The 17,678-nt window shown below is 38.5% G+C and overlaps 1 protein-coding gene across 1 annotated transcript in view; it reads right to left on the bottom strand.

Moving 5' to 3' along the window:
* The window catches only part of INTS4 (integrator complex subunit 4), a 104,844-nt gene that overhangs the window by 43,760 nt on the left and 43,406 nt on the right, over positions 1-17,678 (bottom strand). The window contains exons 9-11 of the mRNA XM_028515359.2: positions 8,974-9,045; positions 7,015-7,189; positions 2,229-2,434 (exon numbers count right to left, since the gene is read on the bottom strand). Coding sequence (XP_028371160.1) covers positions 2,229-2,434; positions 7,015-7,189; positions 8,974-9,045 — 453 coding nt within the window. The remainder of the gene's footprint in view (positions 1-2,228; positions 2,435-7,014; positions 7,190-8,973; positions 9,046-17,678) is intronic.

The following is a 17,678-nucleotide window of genomic DNA, read 5'->3' as shown; positions in this document are numbered from 1 at the left end:
TAAAATATTAAAATCCCTTTACATCTCATTTTTTATTTTTCCCTTACAATTTCTCCCCTGTACCTGTGAGGGTAGTTAGATTTGGAGGCCTGCTAGATTCAGGTTCAATATTTTTTATAGGTAATACTTCGGAGGTAATACTGTTTACTTCCCTCAGGAACTATATGATGTCTATTTCTTTGTGTGATGTCAGTAACCACTGATGAATTTAAACATATTTGAAGTTATAATCCCTAATGATGTGTTTCACTTTTGGCCAATATGAAGATACTGAAGTTGCCTATTGGGTCTTTTTAATAAGACCCTAGAGGTCTTTGACAGGTAATATTTTCTTTCTGTATAATGACGTGGTACATCCTCATCTAATTATATTTCCTGTGTCAGACCTGGAATCAGCCATTTCTCTTAAAAATTTTGGTTCCTTTTAGTGGAAAATGGGACCTACAAAGTATTTTTTTAGAGTCAGATTTACTGACATATAAATTACATTCTGTAAAATTTATCCTTTAGTGTACACTTCTGTGAGTTTAACAATACATACAGTTATGTAACTACCCTCGCAATCAAAGATATAAAACACTTCCATCATCCAAACTTCCCTGGTGTCCCTCAGTAATCTACCCATCACCCCCAGGTTCTGGCAACCACTGATGTATTTTCTGCTTCAGTTTTGTCTTTTCCAAAACATCATATAAATGGAATCCTAGAGTATGCTGTTTCTTGAGTCTGGCTACTTTCACTTAGCATAATGCATCTGAGATTCATCCATAGTGTTATTGAGTATCAACAGCTCATTCCTTTCTATTATTGAATAGATATACCACAGTTTATTTACCCCTTCAACTGAAGGAGTTTGTCATGTTTCCCGTTTGGGTCTATGATAACTAAAACTGCAATAAACATTTGCATAGAGGTTTTTCAATTCTCCTTAGTAAACAGAGTGGGACTGTGGATCACATGATAAGTGTATGTTTAACTTTATAAGAAACTGTCACTGGTTTCCAAAGTGGCTCTACCATTTTGCATTCCCATTAGCAGTGTATCAGAGTGCCAGCTCCACCCTATCCTCACAGCACTCAGTACTGTCAGGGTTTCTTCTTTTGGTTTTTAATATCACACTGTGACATAATTTGCATTTCCCTGACAACTAAGGCTTATCCCCTTGAGAAGCTCACAGTCTTGTAGTACAAAGAATTAAACAAGCTGAACACACACACAGGGTATTAAGAAATACAGAGAAGTGCTATTAACCCATGTGAGATAACTCAAGAAAAATCTTAATAGAAGTGCTAAGGAACTGAGAGAACTTCACAATCAAAGCACCCAGTCTGTTTTCTGAAGTATGTAGCAGAAATCTGTAACAAGTGCTAATGACTAAACATCCAGTTGTTATCCTTTTCACAATATCTGAAAAACAAGCAACAACAACAAAAGGAAACCAGAGGCCAAATCTCACTTACTAACATTCTGAAAAACTTGAGTACTCACAAATAAAATCCAGACACTTCAGAAAAATAATTCAAAACAACAGCCTGGGAGGCAAATCTGTGTTTATAATGTAGCACAGGCACTTACTAGCTGTGTGACATCAAATAAATTACTTTTTTCTCACTGTAAAACTCCAGGGTTGAATGAATTGACCCCTCAGATCCCTTCCTGCTATAGCATCCTATGATTCACTAGAAGAAAGAAATCAAAGGCTAAGAAGAATTATTATTTAGTCCCTGTCTTATCTATAGCCACTTCCCTCCTCTCCTCCATCTCTTCAACTCTGCTACAATTACAATAAATTCCTTTTAATTCCTTGAATATAGCACACTCATTCTTACCCCTGGATCCTTACCTCTTCCATTTGGTACACTGCTGCACTCTCCCATCAGTGCCACTCCCTCCTGAGAAGATGCCTCATTAAGTCCTGCTCATCCTTTAAGTGTCCGCTACATTTCTTCTTTCTTCCCTACCTCCCCACCCGGCCTTGACAATTCAGGTTAGATACTCTCTGCAATCCCAGGGCACCTGTCCTTTCTTAGTCATCCTGTTTAACCGTCCCCACCATTTTGGTGGAGCTGTGTGATCAAAAGGCAGACAGTGCTGCCTGTATACTCCTGTGTCACCAAAACCTAGCACAATGCCTGGTTTAAAGTAAATAAACAAACAAACAAGTAAGTAAGTAAGTGGTGTCCAGCAGGTATTGATGAAGAAATGAGTAACGAACTGTGAACACTCACCTCTAACACGGCCAGGACAGTGTCCAGCTGATCCTCTCGGAGGGTGATGTTGTTAGAGATTTTCCTCATGGTATGTATGGACTGCAGGCGTACTTCCTCAATCTCATCATTAAACATGTCCACCAGAAAATCAAGGCACTTCTCAGCAAAAGAGGGTGAGGACTGGGCCAGCATGCAGAGCGCCTCCACGGCAGCAATGCGGACCTCTAGACAAAAGGAGACAAATAAAACCGCATCAAGTTAAGAGCCGTGGGAAAAAATCCAAGAAGAATTCCTTCACATTCAGGTTTGTCTCTTGCTTTCTACTCCTCTCACTGTGCGAACTCTGTCTGGAAGATTCCCCTCCATGCCCACAGGTTCAGCTTCCACCTTCACTAACTTACAAACAAGATTTTTAACGTCACAGAGGTTAAGGTTTACACCCTGACTCTGGAGACAAGTGATCGAGTCATACTTCTGTCTCCATTAATTGACTTTCTTGAAAATTAATTCTTATCTCGGTATTACAACCACAGTGAAGTACTTTCTTTTTTAAAAAAGGCAGTTTTTAAATACTATTATTAAGAGTAAAACAGGCTAGATACCATGATTTTCATTTTAGATATAAGCTTCAGCAAAGTGCATTAATTGCCTCCAAGTAAGGAAAAGCAGAGATAAGACTAGAACCCAGGTCTGCTGATTACACAGACTAGCATCACACTGCGGTTAAGGGTACATGCCCTGGAATGACAGAGGTTCCACAGTGAATTGTGAAGAGTAATCCCTCCACAAACTTGCAGGTGATTTGAATAAGTAACTTAACTTCCTAGCGCCTCCATTTTCTCACCTGTTCAAAGGAGATGATACTCATTTCCTTACAGAGCAGTAATTTAGGATGACTAAATGACATTGTAAGTAAAGCATATAGCATGCTGCTTGCCATATGCTAAAAGCTCAATAAATATTAGCTACAGCAAGGTCTTAAAAACACCTTGAACACAGAGGCATGTCTTCTACCTCTCTGCATGCTTAGTAGTGAAGTGATGAATCTAGAAAGCCCTTGGTTCACTCATCAACGATGTTTCCTGAGCGTGTACTACACGGCAGGCAGGCCCTGTGCTAAATGCTGGGGCGCAGACTAGAGGCAAGTACACTACAGACAGTGCTCACAAGACTTTTATGAATGCTCATTTTGTTCCAATGGTTCCCCCATGGTTCTGCAACACAATGTATAGTTTCAAAAAAGAAAAGAAAAACAATGAAATTGTTAAAACTCACTAATATAATTTTTGTGTGAAACATTTTTATAGATATTTTGAAAGCAGAGTTACGACATTAAAAGGAGATGACTCAGGTTTTTCTGGTAGTTATGAATGCCTCCTTTGAATCAGAAGGGAAGAATCTGCTCCACTTCACAATAATATAATTTAAATATGAAATTGCTAATTACAAATGGACCGGAAGGGAGAAATGGACCAGAATGTGTTAACTGCTGGCTTTTCTTCTTAGGGCTTTATCTATTATACCACACGGATTCATGTGTAACTCTTGTAACTCTATCAAAAGACTCACAGAGAAACTCCAGTCAGCATGAGATAATCCTTAGGACCTGAGGTGGCAACATTCCAAACAGAAACAAAGAAACTTGGTGTTTTACTTTGCCATGTACTGCCTGCCCACTGGCAGGTAAATTAACAATTTCTACTGGACTTTTTGGGATGTTGAAAGTATATTACAGTCTCCTTAAGGGTCCACAGCAGAGAAAAGGAATTTGCTATGTGTGTGGGGGGGGGGGGGGGGGGCGGACGGACAACACTGTTTCTCTGGTGTCTTAACATGTGTAATGAGATCCTGGCTTTGCTACTCACTAGCTTTGTGCTCGATACTTAAGTTACAAAGACCAACGCGAACAAGACTTCTCTCAGAGCCTACCTGCAAGAATAACTAATTGCACTACAGCACGATGAATGGGATTATGGAAAAGCACAGGGATGTAAGAAAATGCAGAGGAGGCACAAAAACCCACTCAACAGGAGTAGTTTTCCAGAAGTAGTTTTCTGGAACAAGTGATGCCTAAAATAATGCCTGAAGGAGCTGTTGGGCCAAAAGAGAGGAAAAGACCTTCGTAGGCAGAGGAACCACATGTACAAAGGCCCAGAAGTGAGAGGAAATGTAACTAGAGGATTAAAAGTATAGGTGATACTCCAGACTACAGCCAATGAAATAATCTACTTACTTTCCACAGTTCCTTTAATTACACCTTAGTGACAAACTGAAAACTGTTGAACTAAACCACATAAACATTAACAGTGACAAAATTCAACCATAGAAACTAAAGCAAGTTGGGAGCGGGGTATAAGAGGACTAAATGTTAATGGAAAAAATATGTAATAGAAATTATATACTTAAAAAGAAACTAAACAAAGCAAAATGCTAGTAGAAACAAAATAGATTCCAGTTACTTAAGATAAAACAGGTTTTAATAACTGAACTTATCTAATATTTTAATTATATTCATTTATCAAGTTCATAGGGACCAAAAAGCAGAAGTATCAATAGCTTTAACTAATTTTTACATATACAAAAAAACATTACAGCAAATTGTATAGAATAACCCAATTCTTATACCTACTAATAGAGTACTGTCTTTTAAACATAATTTTCTTGCCCTTGTAAGAAGCAATCCTATTGTGGGGTAATTTTTATAGGCATTTTAAAGGCCTAAGTTCTAATTCTCTGACACAAATTTACTATAAAATGGGGGCAATCAACAGTGACTCCCCAGGTCACTGAAAATGAGGAGACTGCAATCAGTCGTCTCACAGTGCTGACATGACATTCTGTGATCTATGTCAGGTGCACACCATCATATCAAAAGAGCTTTGTGAGACTTCTATTGCTGGCTAAGATGTTGTAACAGGGGCCAGATTTATCTTTCTGTATGAAACAACTAAAAACAGATATAAACCATATGAAACAGTATTCAAACATTAGGCACCAGGCAATAAAGGGTAGTGATCACTGAGAAAAGGGAAATAAAGGAGGTGAGTTCTACAATTATACCAGTTTATTGTCTGGAGAGAGTTTCCAGGTTGCGGTCTCCTGAGTTGAGAAGATAGAGCTGAGGGTCTGGAAAGGCCCGTGTGGCTAGAATTCATAGGGCAAAGCACCAGAAAGGAGAGAGCTGCACAGAGACAGTGAGCTTGAGAGATCTAGAGAGGGTCCTCCTCAAGCTGAAGGCTGAGTTCTGATCTGTGAAGAAACAATCCACAATCTAAGAAAGAACCACTCACCAGGATTAGAGGGAAAAATCTCCAGAGCACACACAGGGTCTACAATTGTTTTTTCAGGAGAGTCTGTTTCAGTAGTGGACAAAAATAAGCCCTAGTTGCTTGGGTCTGAACCTGAAATAACTGCATCCCAGAACAAAGCCCAAGAATATGCATAGTAATATGACTATGTTGTGCCCCCAATAAAGTAATTTTCACAATGGTTAGCATCCAATTGAAAATTAACAGGCATACACGGAAGCAGGAAAATATAATCCATAATGAAGAAAAAAATCAATCAACCAAAACCAACCCAGAAATCACACATATAATAGACCTAGTAGACAAGAACATTAGGACAGTTATTGTAAAAGCACTCCCTGTTGACAAACCTAGAGAATGCAGATAGTATGTATAAAACCATATTATGTAGATATGTGGATGGTATTACTAAACAAACCCGAGTTCTCATAGAATTTCTAGGGATGAAAAACTACAATGTCTGAGATGAAAATACACTGAATGGGATTAACAGCAGCTTAGACATTGCAGAAAAAAAGATTAGTTAACTCCAAGACAAAGCAATAAATATCCAAAATGAAACAAAGAGAAAAAAGACTGGGAGAAAAAGAGAAAACAGAGCACCAGTCAACTACAGGACAGCCTCGGTAACCTAATACACATGTAATTGGAGCATGGGGCCAGAAAACTATTCAAAGAAATACTGACCAAAGACCTTCCATAGTTCCAAGAAGCTCAACAAATTTCAAGCATACGAAACATAAAGAAAACTAAACCAAGACACATCAGAATTAAATCATTTAAAACCAGTGATACTAAGAAAACCTTAAAAGCATCTAGAAAAGACATATCATGTACACAAGAACAAAAATGCTTTTTTAAATGACAGCAGACTTCCCAACAGAATACAATAGAAAAACTGTAAGATACTTTAAAAGACTAAAAAACAAAACAAATAAACCAACCCCCCCAAAAAACAATCCTATTAATCTAGAATTCAATTGTCAGTGAAAATATCTTTCAAAAATGAAGCTGTAACAGTCTCTGTTAGTCATACAAAGGCTTTGAGGTCAGACATACCTGGGTTTAAATCTTGCTTCTATTTCATACTAGTGGGGTGACTAATAACAAGTTATTATTGTTATAATATCAATAATATCCATTTTTACTACCAATATATTAAGTGCTTACCATATGGGCCAGGCACTATGCCAAGTGTTTTATGTATATATAATCTCATTTAATTCTCACTATTCAGAAATGCTCACTGTTAGGCTTGTTTTATTAAAATGTTGCAATTTGAACCTAGATTGACTGAACTCAAAGTCCATGCTCTTAACCACTCTATTATATATCACCTGGACCTCAACCCCACCTGTTCGTAAAATTAAAATAATAGAAGGTACATCTGTGACTCTGAAGACTAAATGAGACAATGTGTGTATATCCATCAGTACAACCCCTCACAGGCAACAGTCACTCAATAAAGGGCACTGTACTTATGCAGTCATACTTACCATACATTTCATCTTCCAATCCATGAACAAAGGCTCCACAAGCTCCTGACTCGATCAAGTTCACAGCCCCCGTGTCTATTTCTTCCTTGGGAGCATCATCTCCCCACTTCCTGCCGCTGGAAAACTCCCCTGAACTGTAAAGCTCCTTGGCACGCTCATGCGCAGTGCGTTTCCTCTGCAGAGGACAACAACAATTACTGCTTGCAGGAGGTTCAGAAGGAACAACAAGATGCACCCTGAGGACAGGGGGCGGCAGGACATAAGATTGCTCTCTCAGCATTAAACTTCCAAAAAAATAATAAACTCAATAGATCAGAGCAGAGAAATGCAAATTCAACTTAAAAACCAAAGACTGTGGACAGTAACCTTATTAGGGATCATAACCTTATTAAAGATAGTGAAAGCATGTGTTGATCAGACAGGTGCTCATGTTTGCAACGACAACACAGGAAAGGAAGAACCAGAGAGGTAAATGACTGCAGTGTTCCTGCAAGGACCGTCCTGGGCAGATAATACACTGGTCCTACAGAAGAACTGTTTTCAGTCCCATTAGAACTAAGTTTCTATTTGACAACCCTGTACTCTATTTGAGCAACACTGTGCTCCCAAGTACCCTTCTAGTAAATTCATTTTCTGCACAGAATGCCTAATAGGAAATATACTGGTTAGCTAAAGTAAACATTCAGTCCACTTGAGAGTTACGATTCCTCATAAATGAGCACTTTATACATCCATTTCTTATGAACATTCTTCTTGGTGAGAATCCACATCCTTGTGGCTGTCTGAAAGGCACTGATGAATTACAGCACCTGAGCCTACAGGATGTGGGTCAGACCCAGCAGTACAATTTGTACCTTGTGACATGTCTGAGGATCACCAATCCCTCACCATTTACCATGAGAATATCCTTCTTCACACTTCAATCCAGGTATACACACAGAACACTTCATCAGTCACCTACCTCAAATGAAGGCATGCCCTTCAGGAATATCATATGGCAGTATTTCATAGCAACTTCTCAACTATTCCTTAGAATGTATCTTATCTTACCAAATAACTCAAAAGAAGAAAAGATCTAATATGCACAAAGATCATATTCTTTATGTAATTTATTCAGGTGGAAAAATTAGGAGAATCTAAGTGTATAATAAAGAGCTAAAAAATGATAGCAAATCTCCTTAACAGAATATTATGAAATCAGTAAAAATGCTAAGTATAAAGTTGGCAATACGGGAAAAAAGCATATGATATAGGGGCAAATGTAAAAAGCAGACTACAAAACCAAAACGTAGATTATAAAACTATCTGCATACAATATTTAATACATACAAAACCAAAAGAGCTGGAGGGAAATACATCAAAATGGCAAAAGTCATTGTATTAGAGGAATGGCAAAGTGGGTACATTTTTTCCCTTCTCCTTCTACTTATCAAAGTTATGTATGTTTTTATTATTGGTTTTATAATTTAAAAATTAAGATATTGACAGTAAATGTACATATCATATTCTCAGACTCATATTTGATCCTGGCAACTATATCAGAGAACTATTACAGTAAAAGGTTAAAGGCATTCCATAAGAAGCATGTTGTTGCAGGGCAAGGAAAAATTTACTCACTCCTCTATGGGAACTGCCGTTGGAAAGAAGTCCTAAGATGTAACAATCCAAAAAATAAGACCAGACCTTTGTAATTTCTAACAAACAGAAAATTAATACTGGCTCTTCTTTGTAAAACACAACTTGTGCAAAGTATTTCATTACAATAATTTAAAATTTAATGAAGTAGCTTGTAATTTGGTTCAAGTTACTAAGATTTTAAATTAAAATGTAATCTAATCACCCCACACTAATTTAACAAATGCACCGGCTGCAAAGTTAAATCAACATCAACTTGCCATATGTTGTTACATTGATGTTAGTTACAGAAACCCAGCTTAGACAACAAAGAATTCAAGTTACCCTCAGATCTGACATCAGCTTCTTGTCAAGTGTCTGCTCCAAGAAATGAGAACTGACTTGCTCCATAGACCCCTGTAAAACCAAAGAATCCAAAACAAATTGAACATCTTTTAAGACCTGAACATTATCTTAATAGTCAAAGTTCGCAGCCAACTTAAATGTGTGAAGGTAACATTATTCTCGATACTAAAGGTGCCTATGGGTTCTGAATCATCAGGAAAAAAATAAAAACATTAGCAGCAGCAGCAGCAGCAGCACCTAGCACCTAAATAGAGCTTATTGTGTCATGTATTTTTCTAAGTGCTTTACACATATATTAACTCATTTAGTCCCCTTCCAAAGTAAATACTATTATTAGTTCCACTTTAAATATGGGGGAAAAGAAGGTACACAAAAATTAAGTAACTCATTCAAGGTCACAAGAAGTGTAAATTACAGAGCTGGGCTATAAACCCAGGTCCAGAATCCTTTGCCTTAACTCTTCACTGTCTCTCCATTTCACTCTTTCCATTCATTTGCTCATTTATTCATTCTTTCAATAAAACAAATATTTATTTAGCAACCATTCAATTATATGCTTACAGATTCTACCAGGAGAGGGAATACAAAAACCAAGACATCAATTTTACACTCAATGACCTCAGACTAGTGACGGAAACTGAAAAGAGATATTGCCATTAAGGTATGAATTGCAATACACACTTATAAAGGGCACTCTGGGAACTCAGACGACAAGCAGTAAGGGGTGATGGCAGGGAGAACTGGAACCACAAGTGCAAATGCATGAAGTGAGAATGTCCTGTGGGAATCATCAGGTGGTTCTATGAAGAGAACACAAGATGGGGTCCTGAAAATGAGGCCGTGAGTACAGACAGGTAGGGCTACGACTATAAACGGCCTGTTTGCCAAAGTAAGGCATTTACCTTGTGAATAGTAACTAGATAATCTCTGTCAAATATTTAATGAGCTCGATGATGTACAAAATATTTCACTTATATTTTAAACTGTATTCTCCCCATCATCCCATGAAGAACATGCATGGTCCTCCATTTTTTAGACGAGAAATTGAGGCTGAGAGCTGAGGTAACTTGCTCTTTTCAAATAAGGGAGAAATAGAGATTCACACCTCATAAACATCGTCTTGGCAGCAATGTGGCTAATGGACCAAAAGGAATCAAAAAGAAGCAGAGACCAGTTAAGAGGCTATTAAAGTAAGCCCTAGACATCTTAAGGAATATATTGGAGACATTCTCTAATTCCCAAGTTAGAAATGTTTAAAAAGGCTCAGACGTTTTCTCCAAGCACATTTTCCATGGAAAGTTACATGCTATTGGGAATAGCCCCACCCATGTTAACACCTTTGTTGCAACTCTAGGAGAGCAGCAGTTGTACCGTTTTGACTTAAGGAGTTTCAAAACCACTTTTTCTTATCTCTACCCAGTACAGTTGGTGGCCTTGTATGTTACATAGATCTGAGTCAATATGAGATCTAACATTAATTTTTTAAATACAAAACATCAATTTTATGAGTAAGAACTATAAATTTTTTAAGAGCTCCTCACTTTCTCTCTAGTTTTAGCCCCAGTGTTAACAGTTAGCTTTTTAAGGGGCATTTTTTTTTCCTATAAAGAAAGTTTTAATGACTTCACACTATATTACTCAATCCACAGTTTCAATCAATACCCTTCAATGCCTTCAGCTAAACTCCCAACACAGTTGGCAAAGAGGGGGTACTATTAAATTCCGGCCTTATGAATTTAGATATCATTATTTGCAACAAATTTCCAGTGTTACCTAAGAATAGCCAAAGCTTTCCATTTCAAATCCACAAATACCAAGAGCCCTACACTACAGTAATCTACTTGAAAAATGGTCACACCTGAACTGGTACAGGCCTAGCAGAAATAGAGAAGGGGTAGATCTGAGTGGATTCACGGTATGTCAAGGCAAAACTGATAACAGCTGATGACTCAGGGGATATGAGACACAGAAAGATAATTCCAAATACCTCTAGGCTCATGACTTCGTAGACCATTGATCATTCATGAAAGCACAGGAAGAGCAGATTTAGACCAAAAAGATATAAAGTATACCTCAGCAATCATAAAAACATCTATAGTTCCGGCTACCGCCTCCACAGCCATGCTGCACCCAGGTTCCCAGTGCCACCTCCGCAGCCCGCACTGCAACAATGGTGGAGGACAGCAAGTCTTTGGATGACCAAAGGTGTCCTTTGGAGGACACATGTGGGATAGACAGGGACAATGAGGAGGAGATGGAACATGCCAAAGGAAGTCTCAGAGGCAATTTGGGTGCCAAAAAAAAAGAAGAAACAGAAGAGAAAAAAATGAAGAAACCAAATTCTGGAGGCACCCGGTCAGATATTGCATCTGATTCCCAGGACATTAAGCCGTAACAGCCATCAAAAAAATCCCACCATTCCAATGTGTAAGTTGCAAGACAGTCAAAAAGCGACAGAGCTGTTAATGGCATTTGAGGGCCCCGCCAGGAACATCAAGGAGGCTACCAAACACAGTTACCAGTTTGGGGACACACAGCCAGTACCCAAATTAAATCAAGTAGTAATATCTCATGGTGCAATTGAAACAGATAATGACAACGTGTGTCAAGAACCATACTCCTAAGCCCTGGCTGGCGTAGCTCAGTGGATTGAGCGTGGGCTGTGAACCAAAGCATCACAGGTTGGATTCCCAGTCAGGGCACATGCCTGGGTTGCAGGCCATGACCCCCAGCAACCGCACATTGATGTTTCTCTCTCTCTTTCTCCCTCCCTTCCCTCTCTAAAAAAAAATAAAATAAATAAAATCTTAAAAAAAAGAAACCCATACTCCTTTCCACAGGGTTTAATGTGAGACACTGTAGATTTGAGTAATGCTGAAGAGCGCAAGGGGTTGCACACCTTATTCAATGACAATTATGTAGAGGATGACGTGTTCTGGTTTGACTATCTATCCAAGTGCCTGCTTCGGGCTCTGCATCCCGCAGGCTGGTTTCTTCAGTGGCACTGTGGGGTCACAGTGTCTTCAAATAAGAAACTGGTAGGGTTCATAGGTGCCATCCCAGAAACCGTTGGGATTTACAACAGGATAAATGTGTGACATTTTTGCTCTGGGTCTCTAGTCTAGAAAATCAAAGATCCCATTGTGAAAATCAAAGATCTAATGAATAATAATATGAAGATAGTCAAAATCAACTTTCTTTGTGTTCACAAGAAATTGAGATCACAAATGAAAATTAGTAGCCCAGTGTTAATTCGATACGTAACTAGAAGAGCGGAACTGGAAGGGATGTTCCAGGCCATTTATACCACAGACTGGTTCTTCCTAAGGCAGTGCCATGTGCAGAGACTGGCGCTGATCACTAAACCCCCCAAAACTGGTAGAAGTGAAATTTTCCCACTTGAGTAGAAATAGGACTTTACAGCAAACAATGAGGCTGTACAGATTTCTGGATGTGAAAAGACTTTGGGCTTGAGATGGAGGAACCAAGAGCTATCAAAGCAGCATGAGAATTCACCAACAGTTACCTGAATAGGTTTCAGCCATCCCGTGATGGATGAAGACAAAGCAGTCTACTGGTTTCTCCCCCATGAGCACATTATTGGCACAGCTGTAGCACAGAACTCCAGGGGTAAAATGACTTCCTGAGCTTCTGCACACTTCCCTCCGCAGTCATGCACCACCCTGCTCACAAGAGTCTCAAAGCTGCCTACTCCTTCCACAACACACACACCAAGATGCTTCTGGCAGACTTTACGAATGGTGCGCTCATTATAGCTCAACTGAAAGGATTTGGTATATTTAACGCATTAGGTTTGATGGAAAATAAAACATTCTTGGAAAAACCTCAAGTCTGGTATAGAAGATGGCAATTTACAATATTATTTATACAACTAGAGGTGTCCAGGAACAGATTCTGAAAAGGCTGGACTGGTATTACAGTAGGTGGATATTTCCATTTCTAGAACTCTATACCATCATTTGTGAATATTCTATTTAATGATTCCAGGAACTGTCATTCCAAAGAAGAATAAAAGTATAACTTAAGTGAAATCGATGCAGTTGGTAACCATCAGAATAGATGAAACAACATCCATGTGACCAATACTATGCATTTCTAGGAAGAATGTAACATTCTTCCCTTTTCTCACTGTTAAGAGGATAAAAGGGTACAAAGAGCAGTCTGAATTTTCAAACCTTTGGCTGCTTCTTAATAAGGAGAAGGTATTTTCTTATAGAAAAGATTTGTGTTTAATGGATGGAACAAAAGTGACAGAATGATGCAAGAAAAATCTTTGCTATTGTGTGGAGATAAACTGCTGCTTTATTATTTATTAAGTGGTAATCTGTCCATGAAACAGAATGAAGTATCCATTTGGAATATTTTTCCTCATATCACCTTCCATGCTATCATTGGGAACATTTCTGGAATCAGCACTTCCATAACTTGGTGATGAGTGGTGGAGGGTTATGTGTACAGAAAGATAACAAACTGGTGACTAGTACATTTCTTTCTTCAAAAGCAAAGTTTTGTGCAAACAAGTGTGTTCTCTGAAAAAGTATGCATGCACCCATGACTGACTAGACTTCGCTGCTACTGCATAAACTCATTTCTTCTCAGCAACAGCAAGAATATGTGAGAAAAAGAAATTGAAAGCACTAAAGTGAAATGAAACACCCATGGAATTTATTAGTGCTATCAGGAATACTGTAGTCTGAATGTTATTACTTACACAGAATTGCACATATTCCTTTACAGTGACTTTATCAAAATAATGGAAAACATCTTATTTACAAAAAGAGTATTCATAATTTTGTTATGGATGGTGTTTTTATATAGAATTTGAAAACCCTGTGTGTGTGTATATATATTACCTATCATCCATCTATCTATCTATCTATCTATCTATCTATCTATCTATCTGTCTATCTAATCTCCAACAGTTCCAGGGGGAAAAAGGATGCTAAATGAGCTCACATAAACTGGCTTTGATTCAAATAACACAAAGTAGACATTTCTTCTTGCCTTTCTTTTTCCAGTCTCAAGGCTGTTCAGTTCAGAAAAATTTAATTATTTTAAACAACATGCTGGCTTTTCCTTCATGTTATAAGTAGTCAAATGACACCAATCATATCTTATCTCAGGCAGGAGCCAGCAAACTATGGCCTGTTGGGAACACCCCTTCCTGGTTTCAGAAGCTTTAACCATCCATGGCTAACACTGAGTAAGAGACCTTGGGACCATAAGCCACTAAGGAGACAAAGCTTATCTCCCTGGCAGGGGCTCTGCCTCTGCCTCCTTTACTTCACACTGCCTGGCCCCGAACCTGACCAGTTAGCCAATGACTGGTAAGATTCCTCAAGAAAAGGACAAACTAAAACAGGCATGGTCACAAAGGGGCCAATAGGGAAGGACTTGGGAGGCTATAGCAAAAGGGGGTGATGGACCCTCGCCCCTTGGCTTTGACATAGCTTGAGTCTGTTCTGTCTGCAAGAAGTCTCCTAATCTCTTGGCTGCCTTACATCCCCTGCCTGACTTAAGCCTGAAACAACCCCGGAGGTGGGTGCGGCCCTGTGCTGGAATAGGCAGGTTCCCCAGGGCTATCAGGCTTAAGAAAGAATACACAAAATCCTGTGAAAACTGCTTTGCTAAGAATGCCCTCAGTTTTCTGATAAGGGTCCAAACATAAAAAGAGTTTGTTCCCCAAAGTTTTACAGCTCTTTAGCTATCAGACCCTGACTCAGAATAGGCCCTCATAGTTCTTTGAATGTTGTCTGTTGTTTGATCCTTACTGTCTGACAATGATTGATGAGCTTTACCTGTATTTCTGTGCAAATTAAACCCAATAAAAGCCCACTGAGGAAAAGGCTCCTGGCCCTTCTCCTTTGAGATTGTTCACCTTTCCTCCCCAAGCAGATCGTGTCTTGGTAGACTTATTCTCCTCTGCATAGCTGGGGGGTGGGGCCTGCGGGCAGAGCTCCCCCACAATGGCCCATCAGCGAAATCCCGCCCACTGCCTGTTTCTATACAGCCCACACCAGCTAAGGATGACTTTTACATTTTTGAGTGGTTGGGGAAAAATAACAGTTTGTGATACATGAAAATTATACTAAATTCAAATTTCAACATCCATAAATAGTTTTACTGAAACAAATACACACAAAAGAAAAACATCTATATTCTTGTCTACTTTAATCAAGACAAACATATTCAGGTAAGTTCTCTCCAAATGTACTATCACCACTACTACACAACCTATAATCATAACACTAAGAAAGCCACGATATTTAAAAAACTAGTGTGTCAAGCCTTCTTTCAAGGCAAAAACTGCTCCACTAGTGTAATAACATAAGTCTTATGCACTCTTTGAAGGCTCCTAGCCTCTACTCAATTAGGTGACAAAAAGAAAAGCAAACCAAAAAAAAAAAAAAAAAAAAGAAAAAAGAAAAAGATGAACTACTATGTGTGACGTAAAACTGCCCCTGACCAGGACATCTTCATTTGCTCCAGGAAAGCACTGCCCTGAGAAGACTTAGCAGAGGTAAAAGCCACAGTCTATCTGAAAATGTTATAATTTAAGGTCAAAGACTTCTGGAGGCTTATAAATAAACCTTATTGAATAAGAGAAATGAAACATCTTAAGAAGAAATTATTGAACTAAGGGACATATTCTAGATAACACATCAATTATCATGATTATTTACAAAGTAGTGACTGTATTCTAAATAACTGAATGGAGCTGTGTATTTGGAAATCACATTTCTTTCCCTTATTAGGGCAATTACAGATAACCAAAAATCAACCTTTTACATGGTTTTGAATTTTCTTATACAGACCACATCTAAAAATATTTATTCTACTATAAGCCAAGAATGGAGACTATTTCTGGTTTGTGCACAATGGACTTAAGTTCTTAAAGAACCTTGTTTTTTATCTCTTCTTGTGCTTTACCTGCTGTGCATCCCCCACACGGAACATCATTCCCCCACACCAAGAAGTACTAAACTGTTTATGATTTAGTATGCTAGTACAGTGTAGTATTAGTATGCATACTATTATACTTCTTCTATGTCTCTGATCGTATGTTTTCCTTCCCCACTTCTTTATCCAGCTAATTCATATTCAGCCTTCAAAACTCAGCTCAGAAATTGCCTCCTCCAAAAAGCTTTCTGTGGCTGTTAGGTGCTCTTCCCTAAAGCACCAGGTATTATAAACGACTGACTGCCTATGTCAACCTACCAGACTACCAACTCTTTCGAAAATATAGACTATGGGCTTAGTGTTTGTTAACCTGATGCATATGTGGGCTGAAGGCAACATGTAGTTTGCCTGACCACAGGTTTTGTCTACTCAAGAGTCGGTGCGGGCAGTTTAGTTTGCCTCTTTGATTACACAGAGAAACCAGTAAACCAGCAGGGCCTTAACTGCACAACGACAGCCCCCGATGTGTAACTGTACCCTCATTAGGAAGGGATTCTACATGGGCTTTAGATCATGAGGTGCTATTTAATACCTATGTGGCCGCGGACAAATTACATCACTTTCCTAAACCTTAGTTTTATTATACAGGGAGGGCAAAAGCAGGTTTACAGTTATTCATATGGATAATACTACATTAATAAATAAATAATAATACAAGAATAAACTCTGCCCTGGCCAGGCGGCTCAGTTGGTTGGAATGTCATCCTGTTCACCAGAAGGCTGCAGGTTCAATAGCCAGTTGAGGCATAAACAGGAGGCAGCTAATCTATGTTTCTCTCTCACATCAATCTTCCTTCCTCCTCCTTTTCTTTCTCTGTCTCTCTCTTTCCTCACCTTTCTCTCTACAATCAATAAATATATCCTTGGCTGAAAATTAAAAAGAAGAATAAACTCTGTTTTGTGTACTTACATTCTAAACTCACTTTTGTCCCACCCTGTATACAAAATGAGTAATATAATACCTTCTCAGAGAGTTTAAATACAGAGGAGCCCAATCCACAGCCCACAGGCCACATGCAGTCCAGGATGGCTATGAATTCAGCTCAACACAAAATTGTAAATTTACTTAAAATCTTTTTTTTTTTTTTGCTGACCACTTTTCATTACTGTTTGTGTATTTAATGTGTGGTCCAAGACAGCGTGGCCAAAAGGCTGGACACGTCTGGAAGGATTAAAATTTATTTGCGAAAGTGAGTATGTACATGAGTGTGTGTGTATATAAGGAAGCGAGTGTACTGCATGTGTGTGTATAACAAAAAGTGTCTACCTTAGTAGGCTAGAAACTCAATAAAAATAAGTTATTAGTAGCAAGATTAGAATATTATTTACTTTTGAAGTACAAACATAATTACTTACATAATTGGGAACTGTTCAAATTTGAAATTACTGAAATTATAACATAAAGCACCTAACTCAAGTTAGAGTCATCTAAGTGGAAACCTTTCAATTCACCACTGTAATTCAATACTCACACAGCTTTATATAAATGAATTTCAGATCCTATGGGGTACAAACTGAAAAATCTGAATGACCCAGCTTTAAGGATTACTTTTCTGAGCTGCCTACTCAGATAAAGATGTATCAATAAATTATTTCTCTAAACAGTCCCCCGCTTCTCTCTCACACGCACTCTTTTGTGCTCTCTTACACACAAACACCACATACATGGTAAATGCTCGGTAAATGTTAAATAAAAGAATTTG

Source organism: Phyllostomus discolor, chromosome 6 (genome assembly GCF_004126475.2).
Source record: "Phyllostomus discolor isolate MPI-MPIP mPhyDis1 chromosome 6, mPhyDis1.pri.v3, whole genome shotgun sequence".
NCBI lineage: Eukaryota > Metazoa > Chordata > Mammalia > Chiroptera > Phyllostomidae > Phyllostomus > Phyllostomus discolor.
Note: the sequence above shows the minus strand (reverse complement) of the source record. Positions and strands in the feature narration are given on the sequence as shown.